The following is a 17760-nucleotide window of genomic DNA, read 5'->3' as shown; positions in this document are numbered from 1 at the left end:
ACAAGAGCTCTCAGTTAAAAGGCTGCCATCCTGTCTGTGTACCTGAGATGATAACCTTCAATCAGCTTCATCCTCACCTCACTGACTCCATTAATCTATATATTATATTGTTCCAGCTTTCTCACAAAGCATTTCTTGCTTTTTATCTTCATTTTCTTACAGTTTCACCCAACTGTTTTCTCTACTGGTAATGCTTTTTATTTTAAATAAGAGGTTAATTCTCTCTGGTAATGACAATAAATATGCAAACAGATTGCATTTGCCTACTTAAAGCAAGAAACATGCATGATGGTAAGATGGAAATGAGAAAGATAATCTCAAAATCTAGAAACAGATTTGAGTTGCTGGAAACATTTTAAGATTGTTTTTACTATTCATTTGTGTTTACATCTCAGGTTGAATAACTATTTCATTTTCAAAAAAATGAAGCTTTGGCATTGCCCTCTGCAGGTAAATGGAATGTCTGAGAGCATATGTAACATAAGCTAGCATCAGTTTTGTGCAACATGAATTTCATAACCATTGACTTAATTCTTTATTACTTGAAGAAACCTAATCAACAAAATCCTTGTGAACTGCTGGATTCCAAGCAATCTGAATTTGACTTCCTGCTTTTGAGCTGAATATTTGTGTATGACCTTCATCAAACAATGCTCGCTGTGCCTGAGGTAGAGAGGGGACACCAACAACTCCTTCTCTGTTACTGCTGGTTAACTGGAGCAAAGCTCTACAATTCTTTCTGCATGTGAGATCAGGGTCAGTGGAATTCCTTATCGCCTAGGATTTTCTGGGTGAAGGGTTGTCTGTACTTCTGACTGCTACCATGTTGTGCTGAGTAGGTAAAAGCACTATAACTCTTCAAGCAATCTGTTTACTGATGCTTTGTAGGAAAATGTGTGCTGGTTTTGATCCAGACACATTTATTTTGTGAATGAACAAGGATTCCAGGACTATCAATCATTTGTCTTGTGACAAATCATAAAATCTTCTCATCTTTTAAAACAGTATGAAAAACATTCACAAGCTAACCTTTCTCTTCCCGTAACTGAACTACTGTAATCCACAGTGTGCAATGTGGTATCACCACCATGGAAATGTGAAATCAAGAACTAAACTGTCATATCCCTAAGAAAAAAATTTGGATTTGTATTAGGAGCAATGCAAAAGGCCCTTGAAAAATTATACTAAAATGGTCTAGCAAGTATCTTCAATGATCTAACAGCCACTTAATTCCAGCGCCAAAAGCTGTGTTGGGCACATGCTGTGGTTTTAATCATTCTGAATTCTGCCTCCAGGAGTTAAAATAAGAAAATAACTACAAACTCTCATAAATGAACAATTAAAGGAAGGAAAAAAATCTTCTTCAAGAGAATCTGTTCATTGTGAGCTTTGTACCCCACATTTCTCTTAACTCTGGCTCTCAGTCTTTACCGCAGCAGCCTTCCTCCCTGTCCCTCCAATATATTTCCATGGTGTCACAAGATCAGCAGGGCAACACAATCACAACCCACTGCTTCTCAGCCAGCAGGGCCTCCACCCTCTGTGCTGATGCCTTATCCCATGTGGATCCCACATCCCTCAACAAGAGCCAGCCTGCAGCCTGTGCTGGGGGTTAACCCAGTCCTTCAGAGTCAGCAGGTGGGAAGGACACTGCACAGGGAAGAGGCTCTTTCTTACAAGGAGTCTCTCTCCAAAGCCTCTATTCTTCCCCCAGTGGCTACAGATCATGATCCAAACCAGGGAGCCATGGACTGTGGCTTCTGCTGCAGCCTGCTTGGCAGAGTCTTGTACAGGAAGGTCCCTGGCTACCCAGCATCTGATGGATCAGGCACTGGAAGTTCTGCCTGCTGGCCCACAAACATGATCTATATCCTATAGCAGTGAGAGTGTGTGCACCTTTGCACATCTCCATGAGCCCCGACAATTTCCCTTTGATTTCCCTACAGTTCTGTGGTGGGTTAATTTCGGCTGGCTGCCAGGCATTCACTCAGCCTCTCTCACTCCCTCTCCTCAACAGGACAGGGGGAGAAAATGAGATGAGAAAGCTCATGGGTCAGGACAAGGACAGGGAAATTGTTAATTATCAATTACCATCACAGGCAAAACAGACTTGACTTGGGGAAAATTAATTTAATTTATTGCCAATTAAAAATCAAATTAGAGAGGAAAAAAAAATTACAAAACTAAACCCACCTTTCCATCTTTTTTACAGGCCCAGCTTCACTCCTTCATTCTTTACTCCTCTATCTCACCATTGCCCTGAGTGACACAGGGAAACAGGGGACTGTGATCAGTTCATACCAGCTCCTCTCTGGTGCTCCTTCCTTATCCTGTTCTGCTACAGTCTGGGGTTGTCTCCACAGAATTCAGCCCTTCAGGAACAAACTTCTCTGCCGTGGGTCCCCCACATCCTGTGGCTCCTACAGGAGCCTGCTCCTGTGTGGGCTTGTTTTCACAGCCTGCAGCTTCCTTCAGGGCACATCCACCTACTCTTGTACAGGGCCCTCCACTGCATGCAGTATGGATATTTACTCCACCATGGCATTCCATGGATGGATACCTGCTCCAGCATGGGGTCCTCTGCACAGGCTGCAGCTCCCTTGGGAGAGATCCACCTGCTCTGCCCAGGGTTCTCCAGGGGAATCTGAAGCTGAAGCCCCTCCTTCTGCTTTCCACTTCATGCTGACACGGCCATTTTGTCCCACTTTTTCCCTCACCCTTCCCTGCCTGGGCTGAGGGGCTCAGCTGTGCCTCTCCTCATGGACACCCGTGCACTCCACCGGCACCTGGGCACACAAACCTGACAGCTCATAACTGTGCCTGTTTCTCTAGAAGGTTGAGCTGAAGAGAAGACGTGTATTTCCTTTCCCACCACAACTTCGTGTGGTTCTGTTTCAGCTCCTGTTCAGATGCTGGTCCAGGACCCTTGGAAAGCCCACAAAGGAAGCTAAACAAAGTTATGATATTGTGAGGAAATGGGGTAGAATTTCTGTCACCAGGAGTGTCCATAGGAAACACTGCTAGCTGCCCACAGACGCATCCCCATGAACTGGGAACACTGACTTCAACACTATTGAGTTGAGACCTTTCCCTGTGACTTCCTAGACCAGGTGTGTATTTCTTTAAAATAACTTTCTGCCTGGTTTTGTTTTCACTTTTGTCATATTAAGTTTAGGTGTCAAATTTTAAGAAAAGAATCACAGATTTTAAGGAGAAACTTAAAAAAGCTCTGTTTCCATTATATATATATATATGTATATATATATATATGTATATATATATATATACACACACACACACACACTTTTTTTTTTGTTTCATCTGAGTTAAGAGTAATAGCTCAGACACTTTCCCACCATAGCATTTAGCAGTAGTTAACATTTAGAAGTCTGTATAAAAGATGTCACTAGTAAGGCAGATCTTTGGAGGACCTTCAGTCTCCCACAGCAGCATCACAGAGGACACAACAGCCTGAGGCACATGTGTCTAGCTAGGGCAAGGTGTTAGCTCTACTATTTAAAATGTTTAAACTCAGGTTCACACAGGTCTGAAGATCTCCCAATAGGTCCCAACAGAACAGTAATATTTTCAGCCGGTCTGAACATTAATCTTCATGATGAACAAGGGGATAATAACCTGTCCTATTATACTCTAGAGAAAAATAGAAGAACTGAAACTAAAGACGGAAAATTTTTCCTGTGTCTCTCAAGCCCCGGTTCCTCTTTTGAGTGATTTCACTGAATACCTGGGCAGTACGCAATGACTTTTTTTTCCCTAAGGGAGTGCAGACTTGCAGAGAGAAGTCTTGAATTTATACATTTGTTTCAAAGAAGCTGGACATATTTTTATACTGAAGGAAGTACATTATGATCTGGGTGTCAATTTTCCTCATCAGCGTAGTTTTGGTATTTATAGCAGGTAAGTTAAACATAGCCTGAGTAATTACAGAATGTCTTTTATTTTTCTACTCTGTCCTTTAGACCGTATAAATTTAGCCACACACTTAAAAAGAAATGAAGCATGATTTCTTAAACTGGAGGCGCTTGTGAAGCTGTAAACATTTTATGTTCACATTTAATTTGCAGAAAATATTGAGCTTTAATTGTTCAGTACTTAGTTGTTCAGTTGTTTAAAAGGGAAACTCAATGGGTTTTTTAGTCAAGCTGAAGAGAAAATCCCCTGTCAGTGGCAAAGTAAAAGGCAGGTGATTTAATAAGGAATAGCTCTAGCATCAGACCTAGTAAAGCCTGGTTGCCAGGGCAGCTCTGCTATGAAGACCTTTCAGTCCCTACTTTTGTTGAGCTTGAACTACTGCCTTTTTTTACTGTGGCAATACTGTAGGGGCCTTTCATAGGTTATCAGGCTGCCTCATTTTCTCAATATTTGTTAAGAGTTAAATTACTCTACATCCCTCTGCCCCTTCTTGAACAGCACTGGTATTAGCAAAGAGGTGCAGAGTTAAATGTCAGGAAGAGCCAAAGGACTGCAGAAAACAATGAGGCCTCAGGACCACAGGCTAAAACATTTCTGTGTAGCCATGCAATTTTACTTTCCAATGGTCATAATACCTTCCTCTCCCCTCTGCCCCAATACTCCTTTCTAGATAAGTAAAAGAAAAGAAGAGGAAGAGCCACCACCGCTTCAAAAGCTTTTACCAATATTACAATTTCACTGTTTCTCTTGGCTGTTTAAAGGCCATAAAATATTACAAAAAGAGGGAATATATCATGGCAAAAACCATTTAAACAATCCAAAACCAGTAAGGAAGTATTCTTATATACATTACTTAGGTTAAATAAGTTTATTTTAATAGCCATTTATTTGAATATTGGATAAAAAAAGAAGCCAAAGGAAAATTAAATTTGTTGACTGATTCACCCTCTGCTTTAAGGACCAGATCACTGCAGCTCATGAAGTTATGAAAGTGTGCTCTCTAAAGCCAGTGTTTCTTACACTCAGGCATGTAGAAAACTGCTAGAATTTTTTACTAAACTATCTCTACAACAGCCAAAAAACCTGTCATTCTTGACAGGCATCTCAATTTAGTAAGAAGAGACCAATTTGAGTTGAAAAAAATGCTCTATTATAATCTGCAGTTAAAATTTATCATTCTAGCTCAAATTTCTTAATATGCTTAACAATAAACTTACATTCCATTAACTATAACAAAATCTAATAAAACTAGTTGTAACTGATGCGAGATTTCATAATAACATAGTATACATGTGTCAAGCAAAAAAAAACCCAAGAAAACCAAACCCAAGTTATTTATGAAAATCTCAGGCCACAAACTGAGGTCTCAGTCCTTGAATTGCAAAAAGAATTCCTTGTGTCAAAAGATATGGCTGTTCAAGATTTCCCCCTACAATATCCATGATCACGCCCATGCCAGTGCAAGTATGACAGTCTTTTGAGGATAATGATATGTCCTTGTCGCCAGCATGGACATCATTATGACCACTTTCCCAGCATGGGGGCAGTTACATCAGCAAGAGCTGCTCTCAGGGAAGCTGTGCTCCTGCAAAGAAGAAGGAGCTGAAAAGGGGAGGAGAATCACATCTCCTGTGAGAAAGTTACAAACAGAGCAAAATTTGTAGTTGCAAAGGGAACAGTACATTGCCTGTAGTAACCACACGCTTTCTGCTTCAAATATATTTGGCCTTTAACTAAGTTGAGAGAACAGTTGCTGGCTTCCTCATTAGCTTCTGCAGTCTGGTTAATGAGCATATCCTTGATCTCTTGAATCCCTTGAACTGCCTAAATAAACAGTATTTTTCCCCTTGTTCTTCCTCTCCCTGAAGTTTGATATGGGATTTAACTTTTTTAAACAAACAAACTGAAATCAATGTGCTCTCCAGAATCCCTGCCCTGTTTGTGTGTTACAAAAATTATCATCATAGGTCCAATAAAAGCCCCAGCAGAGCATACAAGGATTACGTAAGAAGATTTCTTTGTATGTGATGCACTGTGTTCTTGCAGACATCCATACTTCCATAAAATTATTTAAAGGCAAAGATACGCAGTGAGTCTTGATGCTCACAGCTATAGTGGAACAGGAAGACACCTTACATGATATTAGGGTTTCTCTTTAGGAACTGTCAAGTTCTGATATCCTGTATTATAAGAAATGCATTCTGCCATGCCTTTACAATGGGAAGCATTAAAATAATTCAGCAGTGAGAAAGATGGATAAGATGCTGCATTTCTTGAAGATAGACTTGGACCTTAAAAGCTAAAACAGTCTTCAAGGATATGTATGATGCCCTACAGGAGAGATTTACTCCCGTTGAAAAGTATTATGAAATTCTACATTTTAGAAGTGGAATTAACAGGAAACTCTTCAGATTCATTTGTTTCTTTTGGACAGGAAAGGTTTATGAAGAAGATTACTATTAATAACTCATGAAAAATCTTTTGATGCAGCACTTGACAGAATAAGAACCTTTTCATTATACATATTTAACTTCCCCTAAAATATATCTCATTTGCATTTTTATTCTCCTGTGAAGCATTAAGAAGAAAAACTCAGTAGTGTCACCAAAAGAGAACAGGCTTATTTTCAGCCCTTTCTTCTACACAGCATTTGGTGATAAATCTACAAGCTTCAGTGTTGTTATGGTCCTTCAGGTCCAGTGGTGAGGCACTGGAACTGGTTCCAGGGAAAATTTGGATGCCCTATCCTTGGAAGTGCTCCAGACCAGGCTGGATGGGGCCCTGAGAGTCTGGTCTAGTGTCCCTGCCTGTGGCTGTATGTTGGAACCAAATGATCCTTAGGGTCCCCTCTACCAAACCATTCTGTGATTCTTACAAAAGCTTCACATTTCAGCTTCATGTCAGCTTTGAGATTTTCCAGTCTGCCTCTCCCCCTATTTTGGTATTTTTGTAACTTCCCTGTTCTTGAATCCTGGTAACAGACTATCCTCATTCTTAAGCTTTGCTTTAAGAGCCATTCCCACTACTATTCTGGATACCCAAAAGTCTTCAGAAATGAAAACAAGCAGTGTTCCATCTGGAAATTACCAACTACCAACATGAGCAGCAAAATAATGCTTTAGTCAGGAAATGAAACTGATCAATTTGCTGCTAAAAAAAGCTACATCATCAGGAATAACCTCAACTGATAGCCAAAACTAAAACAAAACCAAATAGACCCCAGTATCTGCAATAATTATACCCTTTATCTGTGGGACTTGTCTTTATATAAAAAATTACTCTCTTTTAAACAATCTTCTGATTTTTGTTTTAGGGTACTTTGGGTTTTCCTTCAGGGCCTTTTTTTCTTCATATAAAGACAAACTAGAGAGGGCTTAGTAAGGTGTTTGAACACTGCACAGCTGAAGGTGATACACGAACATCACTGTCCTCTCTTTGGCACTTTATAAACACAGGACTTCACTAACTTGTTTAGCCTTGCTCAGCATAAAAGAAAATGGACTGATTTGACACTTTTTTAAAAGTAGAAAGGGAAGAAGGCTTGCATTTACTTAAAAGAATTAATACCCTAGATTGCTGACTGATTGAACCTCTGAAGCGTAATTTTAAAATGGAAATGTTCGTAGAGTATCCCTTTATTGCCAAGGGTTTTAAGGACGAGTTGGTTTGGATATTTTCCCTTTTTCATACTGACACTGGTGCTTTTATCAATTTAAACACACTAACATTAAACCACTAAAAGGCATGTGGGTTTCAATAAAACTCATTTTTTATATCTTCAGCCCATATAACCAAATGAGCTGCTTTAACTTTTTCTAAGCAGAAAAGATAATAAAGCTAAATGAAAAGTCCCAGAGCTTAGTTTTAAGACTAAATGGTATTTTAGATGAAACAGTTAAGGAAAGTACAGTTTGTAAGTCTGAGATAAAGATAATGGCTTAAATCTATCTTTATATTATGGGTATTCTTCTTGAAGCTGCAAAATTGATAAACACATTTTCAGTTCTCACTGGCATGAGCTGCTACAATCTGAGTGTGACCAAAGATGCTGTTATTGAAAGAGCATTTAATGAATATTGGGAATTGCAGGATCTTTCCCAACTATACCACTAGCATGCTGACAGACTGTAGACAAATTGCTTCTGTACTTCTGCTTTCTAATCTGCAAATCAAAGATAATAGCATACACTTCTAATGCAAGATCTGTTGATCCCTAAATAAGAGACATTGTAAGCTTGCCTATTATTTTGCCTATTCAGTTGGTTTCTTGAAATAGCTTATGTTAGTTAAGATGAGAGAAAATTAAGAACAGAAAGTAGTACCAGACAGACATAAGTTTATTTGAAGGTCTTGTAATGAAGAAAGGAAAGTACTCACATAACTACAGAATGAATAAAATAGTGATTAAAGCAGTAAAGCAAAATGTGCACACCTAATAGACCATAAACAATGTGAAAGACATACAGAGCAAGCAGCAATAAAGACAGAGTCATTAAGACATTTAAAAAGCACCAATTAGGGCCAGGAAGGAACACTACCAGAAAAGGAGTGCATTTATATACATACTTGCATGTGCATGTGTGTGCATGTGTACTCACAGTCATGCAGAAAGAGAAAGAAAAATATCTAATAGCCTTTAGGTTGGAAAGAAACTTCAGGAGTCAGATTCTCTTGGTGGTACTTCATTGCTTCACCCATCCAATAGAATGCAATTCACAAATGAATTAGGGCTGTGGAGAGGGAAGATCAAGACTGATTCTAGCTTGCACATATAAAGGGTACTGCTTTTTCTAAAATTCACTGCAGTATGCAATTACAAACACATATAACTAGGTGACTTAGATCTCACTTGAATCTCACAGAATGACCGCAGTGCTGCTTTCTGCATGACTTGGCTATGCAACCAAAATATGCAATGTAAATCAGAAAATAATTACCCTGAGGATTCAGAAACTATTCTAAGAGTGTTTTTTGAGAAATAAGGAAAAAGCAGTCATGAATTTGGCTAATTATTCCAGAAGACAGAATTACTGCTCTTTACATTTAACAAGGAGTTCAAAAACTAACAAGGTGATTTGTATCTCAGCTGACCATCAACTCTAGCTGTATATTTTCTCATGGTAAAGAAATTTCTAAGACTCTTATCAAACTAACTACCAGTAAAAATCTAAGCTTTTTTTTTTTTTTTTTGCATCCCTCTTTACAAGCAGGGGCACTGACTGTCTACCTCACCTGAATTCTCACTCTGCTGACCTCCAAGAAAGCTGTTTGGCATGGTTGTCTTTCAATATGCTATTCCTCTATTCAAAAGTTATTTCTTCAAAAGCTATTTGGATGAATAGGATGAAAGAAAAGGAGGAAGATAATGGCACAGAGACATGGAAAGTAAATTACACAAACCTGATCCCTTTGGAACAAAATATCACCTGCATATGTTCAAGTGAGTTCAAAAACCTCCATGACATAGAACTTTCATAGAGGTGACTGATAAATCAGAGCAGAAATTTTAATCCATTCAGTATAGCAGGTAAATGCTAACTTTTATTCTCTGACCAATGGAGGGACGCCTGTTTTAAATACCTCAGCTACTCACGCTTGAATTTCATCCAGACAAACTATCTCGTGGGATTGTGGATCCATGGTATGCATTGAATGCAATTAACTTCCCAGCTTAACATATTGCTCTAGAAATAGCAGCAAACACAGCATGGCTGTGGCATCAATTTTTTAAGATATTAAAGAGATAACTTCCTTGTTTTGTAACTTCAACTATAAATCACGGGAAAACAAATTTGTAGTGTCTCTTTGTCTTATTCCTCTTTGACAAGTGCTTTAGATAGAGTGGGGAAAAAATCAAAACTGGAGACATACATATTTTTTCTGGCACCAGGAAGACATATTCCACCTAGTTAACACTCTCTGCTAAAAGAAAAGCTTTTATGACATTTTACAGAAGGAAGATAACTCCACTTTGTGACATGCAAGTTTGTCCTTGAGGTCAAAAACCACAAATGCAGATGAAGAACCCCTTTTTTATCCACTTCTAATTTTCAGACCCTGGACTTCCTTTTCTTCTCAGCTGTGTGTACCTCTCAGGTCACCACAGCTTCCTTCACTGAAAAAAATTAGCATTCTCCTTACAGATTTTATGTCTATGGCACCAACAGACTATTGCCGTACCACTTGACATTTTTTTATGGAAGAATGTTACCCATAAAGAAACCTAAATTAAGTGCAAATTTAGGTATTTAAAGAAGTTAAAGTTTCAGAAGAGCCAAGAGGTTGCATGCATAAACTGAGGCCAGTGTATTTTGCAAGCGCTCAGAATCTCTGTGTCATTCAGGAACCAGACATCAAGTTACTCTCTGCATTATCAGGACATTCTGAAGAACCACCAAACCTCCTACTAAAGAATAATATGCAATGCTTCTGAACAAAGGGAAAATTAGAAACTGAACTAATAATTTATAGAGTTGTGATACAGTTTAGTCTTACACTTGCTTAAGTTTCACATTTTATCTCCCTGAGACAATGACTTCTTCAAATTCCTTAGAGAATGCAGAAGACCAGAAGTAGAAATGCAGTATCCTTTATCTAGTGTGCATGAATAAGATAACATCATATTATGTTTTATGGAACAGGCACAGCAAACAAGAAGTAGCTAGCATTTAATGAACACGGTGCTTAGTTTTAGCAAATTTATCTGTGTTACTTCTTTCACCTCTGAAAAATTCAGATTGTATTTAAAGCACATCTTTTACATGTAAGAGCATACAATTATAACTGAACTGAAATCTTAGGTTTAGTGCATTGGCATGAACACTGCACAATTACTGCAATTACACTCAGGCTTGTACTTTACAAAATATCCTCAAAAATCACAGTGTGGTATCCTTTAGTCAACTAATCACAGATTTACTGTGAGAGTGATCACAGAACTCAAACTTTTACAAATAGACTACTTATTGTTTAAATACACCTGGTGTAGCTGTCATATTCCCATTGCTGTTATTTTAACCACACATTGATTATTCATCATAAAACTTCTTGTAATAGCTTAAAAAAAACGCGCTCTCTAGCAATAGCTGGGATTGGATAATGAAATGAATCCCAGAAGCATTTAAGTTCAGATTCATTGAAAGGGCATTTCTATTAAGAGGAAAGCACCTCACTTGCCAAATTCAAACCAAATCCTAGGCATAGGTGGCTCATCTGTTCCAATGACATTCATTACCATTCCTGTCCTAGAAGCCAAGATACGCCTCTGAGCTTTTGTGATGATATATTATAGGGGGAAAGAAAAACTGTTTTATAAAGAGTTTCCTGGCTTACAGCCAGACAGTAAGAAACGTGTATGGTGAAACCATCCCATCTCTGTCTATACTGATGGGGAAAAAAACCCATGATGAACACATATTGAGACGCAACTGCACATAATGGGCACGGTGTGACAGCACCCCAAAGTGTCCCATGGACATTTATTGTCTTTAGAAGAAAAAGAAGTTTTAAAGCAGCTTAAGCAAAAACTGGTGAATTTTTTATCAGCCTGGAGTGAGGAGGGAAGCAGGAAAGAAGGGTATTGGCATTTAAAACCCTTGTTGCTTTGTTGGAGTATATGGTGATCTCAGGAAATCAGACAACTTTTTTATCCTGCTACAATGCAAATGGGAAAAGAGGTTTACACGTCTCTTTCCATGTTGCGCTATTGTTTCAATTTTCTTACATGGTTCTTGTTCCCACTGTGGTGAAAGATGCAGCAGCTGCTCCCTCTCTTCACTCATACATGAAGAGCAGAAGAGAGAGGTCAGCTCTTGTGAATGACTATTCCATGGGGAGGAAAGGAAAACAGTCCCAAGAGCCCATCTGCTGCCGACTCATCACATTTGAAATTCCCAAGGAATTTTACCTGTGCACCTCAGAGACAAAGCAAGGGGGCCTCCAAAATTAAACTGTGGAAGGGGAGAGGGAATGTTGCCTCCCTTGCCTTTCCCAGGAAGAGATGGACAACTCCATACGGGTTCTTTTAAGTTTAGTGCACTGGTTGCTCTGCAAAGTCTGCCTTTGATTCCAAGGGAACATTTTGCAGAAGGAGGTATTGCTTACCATTTGTAATGTTGGTAGGATAAGATTTCCCCTTTGAAAGGGGAGAGAAAGGGGGTGAACATCAAGGCTTAGTGTGCCAAGACTTGAAAATATATTTACATACCAAAGTGGAACTCTTGCTTTGAACACCAGCCACAACAGCCTTCTGCACTTTGGGTAGTTCATTAACAGAAATCAATACAAGCTGCATTTTAAGAAAGCTAACACTTGTTCATCGACACACTTTGTAATTCCTTTTAGCAGAAGTATCAATGCTTACAAATGTGCAGTAAATTGTGGTGAAACTGCAGAATGTCAAGGCTACTGAAAATAGTTTCATTTCAGCATAAACTTAAAAGATTAACCTAAATACAATGAGAAAAACAGTAATCACTAAGAAACACAGAAAAAATAAAGTGTTGTCTTTACCTGGAGGCCCTTCTTCTCTATCTTTTTCTGGAGTATTTGAAGGCACTTGGTGAAATCTGTGAGGTCCTGATCCATGGTCTCAATTAACTCACATCCCTGGTGAAGAAGCAACAAAACAAAGAGAGAGGGAAAAAACAAAAAAAAAAAGTAATTTTTCTATTTTGAGAACTAATGATGTCTTTGGTGAAATTAACTGCAGACAACCACTCAGAGTCTCTGCACTGAGATGCAGGATTAAGTAAAAGACTCTTACAGAGCCTAATAACTGTAGGTCCCAGTTGAACTAGTTACTATGAACCAACATTTTGACAGGTCCAGGAGTATATACTCAAAGCCATTTGAGTGCATCTGTGAGTTTGGATAAGGATGTTTTACAATGGTCTGCTGGACGGGCAAATTCTGGTGTAGTGAGCCCTGGGTGATTGGTAATTTTCAGGAAAATGTCTGTCCTGTCTGGCACTGCACTTATTGTGTCTCTGCTACATACATTCAAACCTGTATAAATGTGAAAACAGAAAAGTGTTCAAGCACCCCAGAAAGAGTGTAGTTGTACTGCAGTCAATTTGCAGTGGTTCAACAACAGTTTCCTTGCACTGGGCTATTACGGATCAGAACATGTTAGAGAAGAGCAGGAGTTCAGATTTCTTAACTGAAAGTAATTTCTCAGTCTCTGATAAAAAGCTGAGTAAGGAAAAGTGAAGTGTATCTACCACATAAAGTCACTATTCAAAAAGGTTTAAAGAATAAAAAATACCTAATACAGCATTGTGAATTAAAATTAGAGTCATACACATTGGATTTAGAAGTTTCCTCTCCTACCACTTCAAGGTTCCCTTAAAAGCCTCTTAGCTTTGTCTTACTTGACAGATTTTACGTTTCTGCTATACACAATAACAGCTGATAAGAGAAAAGCATTCAGAATACAGAATCTTTGTATGTGTGCCTCCGTGTATAAAGTGCATTACTCTGTTACACCAGAAAAAACCCCAAACAACAAAGCCAACATAAAAATGCTAAAGTTGCCTTTACCTTGGTGATAAAAATAAAGGTAGAGAAGACAAAATTTCCAAGATTAGTGAAGGCATGGAGTTTAGTGAATTGCATGCAACAAAGTAACAACCCTCCAATAGGAAGACATACACTACCACTGAAATGCTTTCCCACACAGCCAGAATGCATTTAAAACCAAATAAAGTCATCAGGCAGTAGGGGATTTTGATAAAGTAGAAGAGAAAAGCGAGAAGATAATAACAGGCTTTCCCTTACACTTCTCAAAAACTTCTGAAAGAAAACTGGTCAAAGGTAGCAGTCTTTTTGAGACCTGATATTGCTCTAAATATTTTTTCAAGCAGTAATAATAGGCTTGCCAAGATGAAGCAGCATGTAGCTGCAACAGCACATGTAATCAGAGACCTCCATTGCAGAAGTGATGCTGCATCCCCTGCCAAGCGGTGAGGGAAAAGGTAGTTGGATTCTACACTCAGTGCTAAGCACAAAACTCTTTGAAGAGCTGTCATATCTTCACTTTTCTCTAGAAAAGACCTAAAATGTAAAATTGGCAAGAGGAGACGTGACACAGGCCATCTGGAGCCCGTAATGAATATGTGAGTCTGGCAACATCAGCCAGAGACACCCAGTGAGCCCAGGAAAGGAGCCCAGAGGGTTGTTCAGTCCCACTCAGGAAAGCTCAGTCAGACCTGAAAACTACCGAAGGGAACTTGTTTATCAAAGCCACTCTAAATGAAAAAGTGTCACATTCATTAAGGACGGGGTGTTCTCAGATAGTTTTGATATCAGCACTGATAGTGGGAAGAGAGACCAAGCTGTGAGAAATCATGAACAGACAGGACCTCAGTATTTCTCAGACAGCCTCTGAGCAGCTCGAGAACATGACAGATGAAGACTAAATCAGTGGCAGGGACAGCTACTGCTGAGTATGCGAGAAGACACAACCTCAGTTGCCAGCTCTTAAATTAGCAATAGAGAAGTCAAGCCTTTCATCTTTTGCCAGGGCCATTCCTTGGCTTCACAGCACTGGCAGAAGTAAGCGGTTTATAGATACCAATTTATGAATGAAAAATTTAACTCCCACTCCTTCAGCAAAATACTCCTTCCTGCAGTCATTAACAAGCCTGATGTTGAACGGGAAGGTTTGTCAGCAGAAGGTGGGCTGCAATTCTACTTTCCACACAAGGAATATCAAGGAGTCTGGGTTTTTTTCTTGTGGTTTTTTGTTGTTGTTTTTGTTTTGTTGGGGTTTTTTTGGGGGTGTTTTTTTTAATGATGGTAATAATTTAACACCTTAAATTATGATTTATTATTTTATGCTACTACTAGAAACATTTCTTTTGAGTTTAATTATTGCCTAGCATGTCAGGATATTCTTTGACAAAAAAATTATTCTAGAGGAACTGCAACGTACTACCAAGGCAAGACAACATTAGCATAGTGATTCAAGGGCACTGAAGGTCATTCAGCTCTGGAAGAAAGTTGTGCTGCACCATGCATAGACAACGTAAATTCAGCCCTGCTACTGTTTTCTATGCATATTCACAATAAAAGGCCTCAAACACATATCACTGGAATGCAGTGTAAATATGTGAATGGGATGTCAGATGCACTGTTCATTAGAGGCAGAGTACTGCACCTAGGAGTACAGTAAGAGCTGGTGCTTATAAGTGCCTGGAGCTGTTTACTCACTGCCTGTACCTTTAATACTTGCACATCATCATATCAAAAAATGTTGATAGAGTGCTACCATTAAAGCCACCACTTTCTTCAAATTAAATTGTGATTTGTCATTCTCTTTCCACGTCAAACAGATAGCCAGTTGTAGAACTGGCAGAGATTTTAGTCCTGCTCCTTTTGCCACAATGCCAAAGAGACTGGCATGGTCAGATTGAACAGGGGGAGGAGACAAGCAGCAGAACTGGATCCTCCATCCTCTTTACAGTCTTGCTGAAATTAATGTCTGCGCAGTTCATGTTCGCTGATGGTATAAGAGCCTCAGATAAATCTGTTGCTCCTGACATATCAAGTCCAATATTTTATGCCACAGAACTGGAAGACAATTGTAATGCAGTTCCTTTCAACCTTCACTGCATTATTCTGGAATGACAAAAATCTTCAAGACAGAGATATCCAATGCAGTCAGAGTTTAATGAAAGGACAATATAACAATGCAAGATAGGCAATAACACGTGTAGTTTTATAGATAGCTGCTCAACTAAATAACATTAACCTTTGGTAAGGAAGTTTAAAAGCCAAACAAATTTAACATTAGGAAAGGTTAGAAAAATCAATAGCACACAGCAGGAAAGAAAACAATAGATTTCATCTGATGACGATACAGCTTTGGTGAATGATAGGATGAGGCACAGAGTATGAGGCTTTTGCTGTTCTGTCTTATTATAGCAGCTATGGGAGACACTTTGCTAAAGAAGGAGTGTGTCAGACACACTTAATAGGATTGTTGAACCATATATTTCAGACAGACACTGAATTCAGACAGGCACTGAAATGTCAATCTGAACATCTTGGCATTTCTCCATTTTTAGAAATGTTACACAGCACAGGACATTGTATGTCTGTAGAAAGCAGTATGTAGTTGCCCATTCTCCCATGTTCTTCTTCATTTTTTATCAAGAGAATGTAATGGTTTTGGTTTTTGTTTTTGTTTTGTTTTGGTTTTTTTTTTCCTGTAATCTTTCTGAGTATGGAAACATAATTAGAATACATAAAATATCCTAATGTGTACTCTATATCTCAGGTCTTCCTATGGCAAACCATTTAACACCATCTTTTGAAGCCTGTATCTAGCTGTGCTCAGTGGGTGCACCAGTGACATTCAGTTCAGTCTTTTAACAATACCTGAGCACAGAGGCTCAACTTTTAGCTATCAATCTCAAACAGATGTGCTTATGTATAGTGCGAATGCCACATATCCTCAAGCAAAACAAGGAGAAAGGAGACAGCATGTAGATTCTCTCAAAATCAGAGCACTGACAAATAAATTTTAAGAAACCTATATACATTAAATGTTATCTCCAAACATTCTCCTTCCCCTAGCCATTACCTACACAAACAGTAATGTACCCACTTTATCCTAATATTTCACTGACCAACTGAGGAAGACTGTAGATTCTGAGAACTATTTCATTTGAAAGGGACTTTTCAAAGTCATCTGGACCAATCTCTTGCTAAGAGTAAGTTTGATTTGCTCAGGTTTCTCAAGGCTCTTTCCAGTTCAGGTTTAGCTGGAAATGGAGTCACATCCCCCAGGATGGAGATGCCACTTCCCTGGGCAACCTCTTCCCGTGCTTGACCACTCTTGTGAAATTTTCTTTCCCAGTGTCAAACAGGGATCTCTTGTATTGCAAATAGTGGTTGTTACTTCTTCTCCTACCTCAGCTTAAGGAAGAATCTTCTTTTGTTTTCTCTCTGCCTTTCCACTAGAAGGTTTAGGACAACAATATGATCTGCTGCTCACCTTTTCTTCTGGAAGTTTGAACCTGACAGTCCACATCAGCCTTTTCTCATGTCATATGTTTTAGACTTCCCTAAAATGTATTTTCCTCACTTGTACTGTATCGGCAGGCAGTATTTCCACCTTGGAGAGCCTGAAGAGGTCATTTAAGAGCAAGGAGGCAGAGGGTTCCCAGATCTCCTTTCCTTGTAAAGTAAATTTCTGGCCACAGGGAATTTCATTTTGCCCCTCTGGTATCCTCCTCCTCTTTATTCCACCTAGAGAATAACTCCAGCCTTCACATTCCTCATACACTAACTGCAGCCACCTGAAAGTTTTGGCCTCCCCAACTTTTTCATACACAAATGTGAAGCAGGCAAGCATTAGCATCCTGAATTGGACTCAACAACTCTAGGAAAAAGCATACATGGATTGAAGCAAAGTACTGCTCTATGTACAGAAAGAGGAACAGAAATGGACTGCAGGATCTGACTGCAGGTCTTGGACCAGGCCTAGCAAAGAAGATAAAACATGTGGATGCATAACCCTACAAGTTCAACAGATGACAGACATTATGTTCTACCAGCTCATCTGTAATAGGAGGCAGGTATTTGAGGCCAGAGCATTCAATCAGTATCAAAAAGGAAAAAAAAAAAAAAAACCAAACCAAACCAAACCAAACCAAACAACAACAACAACAAAAAAAAACAAAACAAAAAAAAAACAAACAAAAAACCCAAACAAACAAAAAAAACCCAACAAAACAAACAAAAAAAAAAAAACAACAACAAAAAAAACCAAACAAAAACAAAACAAAAAAAAAACCAAAAAAAACCACCCATAGTTGGGGG

General features: G+C 38.9%; 1 protein-coding gene across 8 annotated transcripts in view; it reads right to left on the bottom strand.

Moving 5' to 3' along the window:
• The window catches only part of TPK1 (thiamin pyrophosphokinase 1), a 303903-nt gene that overhangs the window by 110423 nt on the left and 175720 nt on the right, over window positions 1–17760 (bottom strand). For 7 of the 8 annotated variants that reach the window (XR_010362120.1, XR_010362108.1, XR_010362119.1 and 4 more), the window contains exon 5: window positions 12445–12540. The exons of the other annotated variant lie outside the window; for it this stretch is intronic. Coding sequence is in view for 3 of the 7 variants with exons in the window: in XM_064419485.1 (XP_064275555.1) it covers window positions 12445–12540 (96 nt within the window). In the remaining 4 variants the exon portion in view is untranslated. The remainder of the gene's footprint in view (window positions 1–12444; window positions 12541–17760) is intronic. 8 annotated transcript variants of the gene reach the window in all.

Source organism: Passer domesticus, chromosome 1 (assembly GCF_036417665.1).
Source record: "Passer domesticus isolate bPasDom1 chromosome 1, bPasDom1.hap1, whole genome shotgun sequence".
Classification (NCBI taxonomy): Eukaryota; Metazoa; Chordata; class Aves; order Passeriformes; family Passeridae; genus Passer; species Passer domesticus.
The sequence above is the reverse complement of the archived record's forward strand: the minus strand, read 5'-3'. Positions and strand labels throughout refer to the sequence as shown.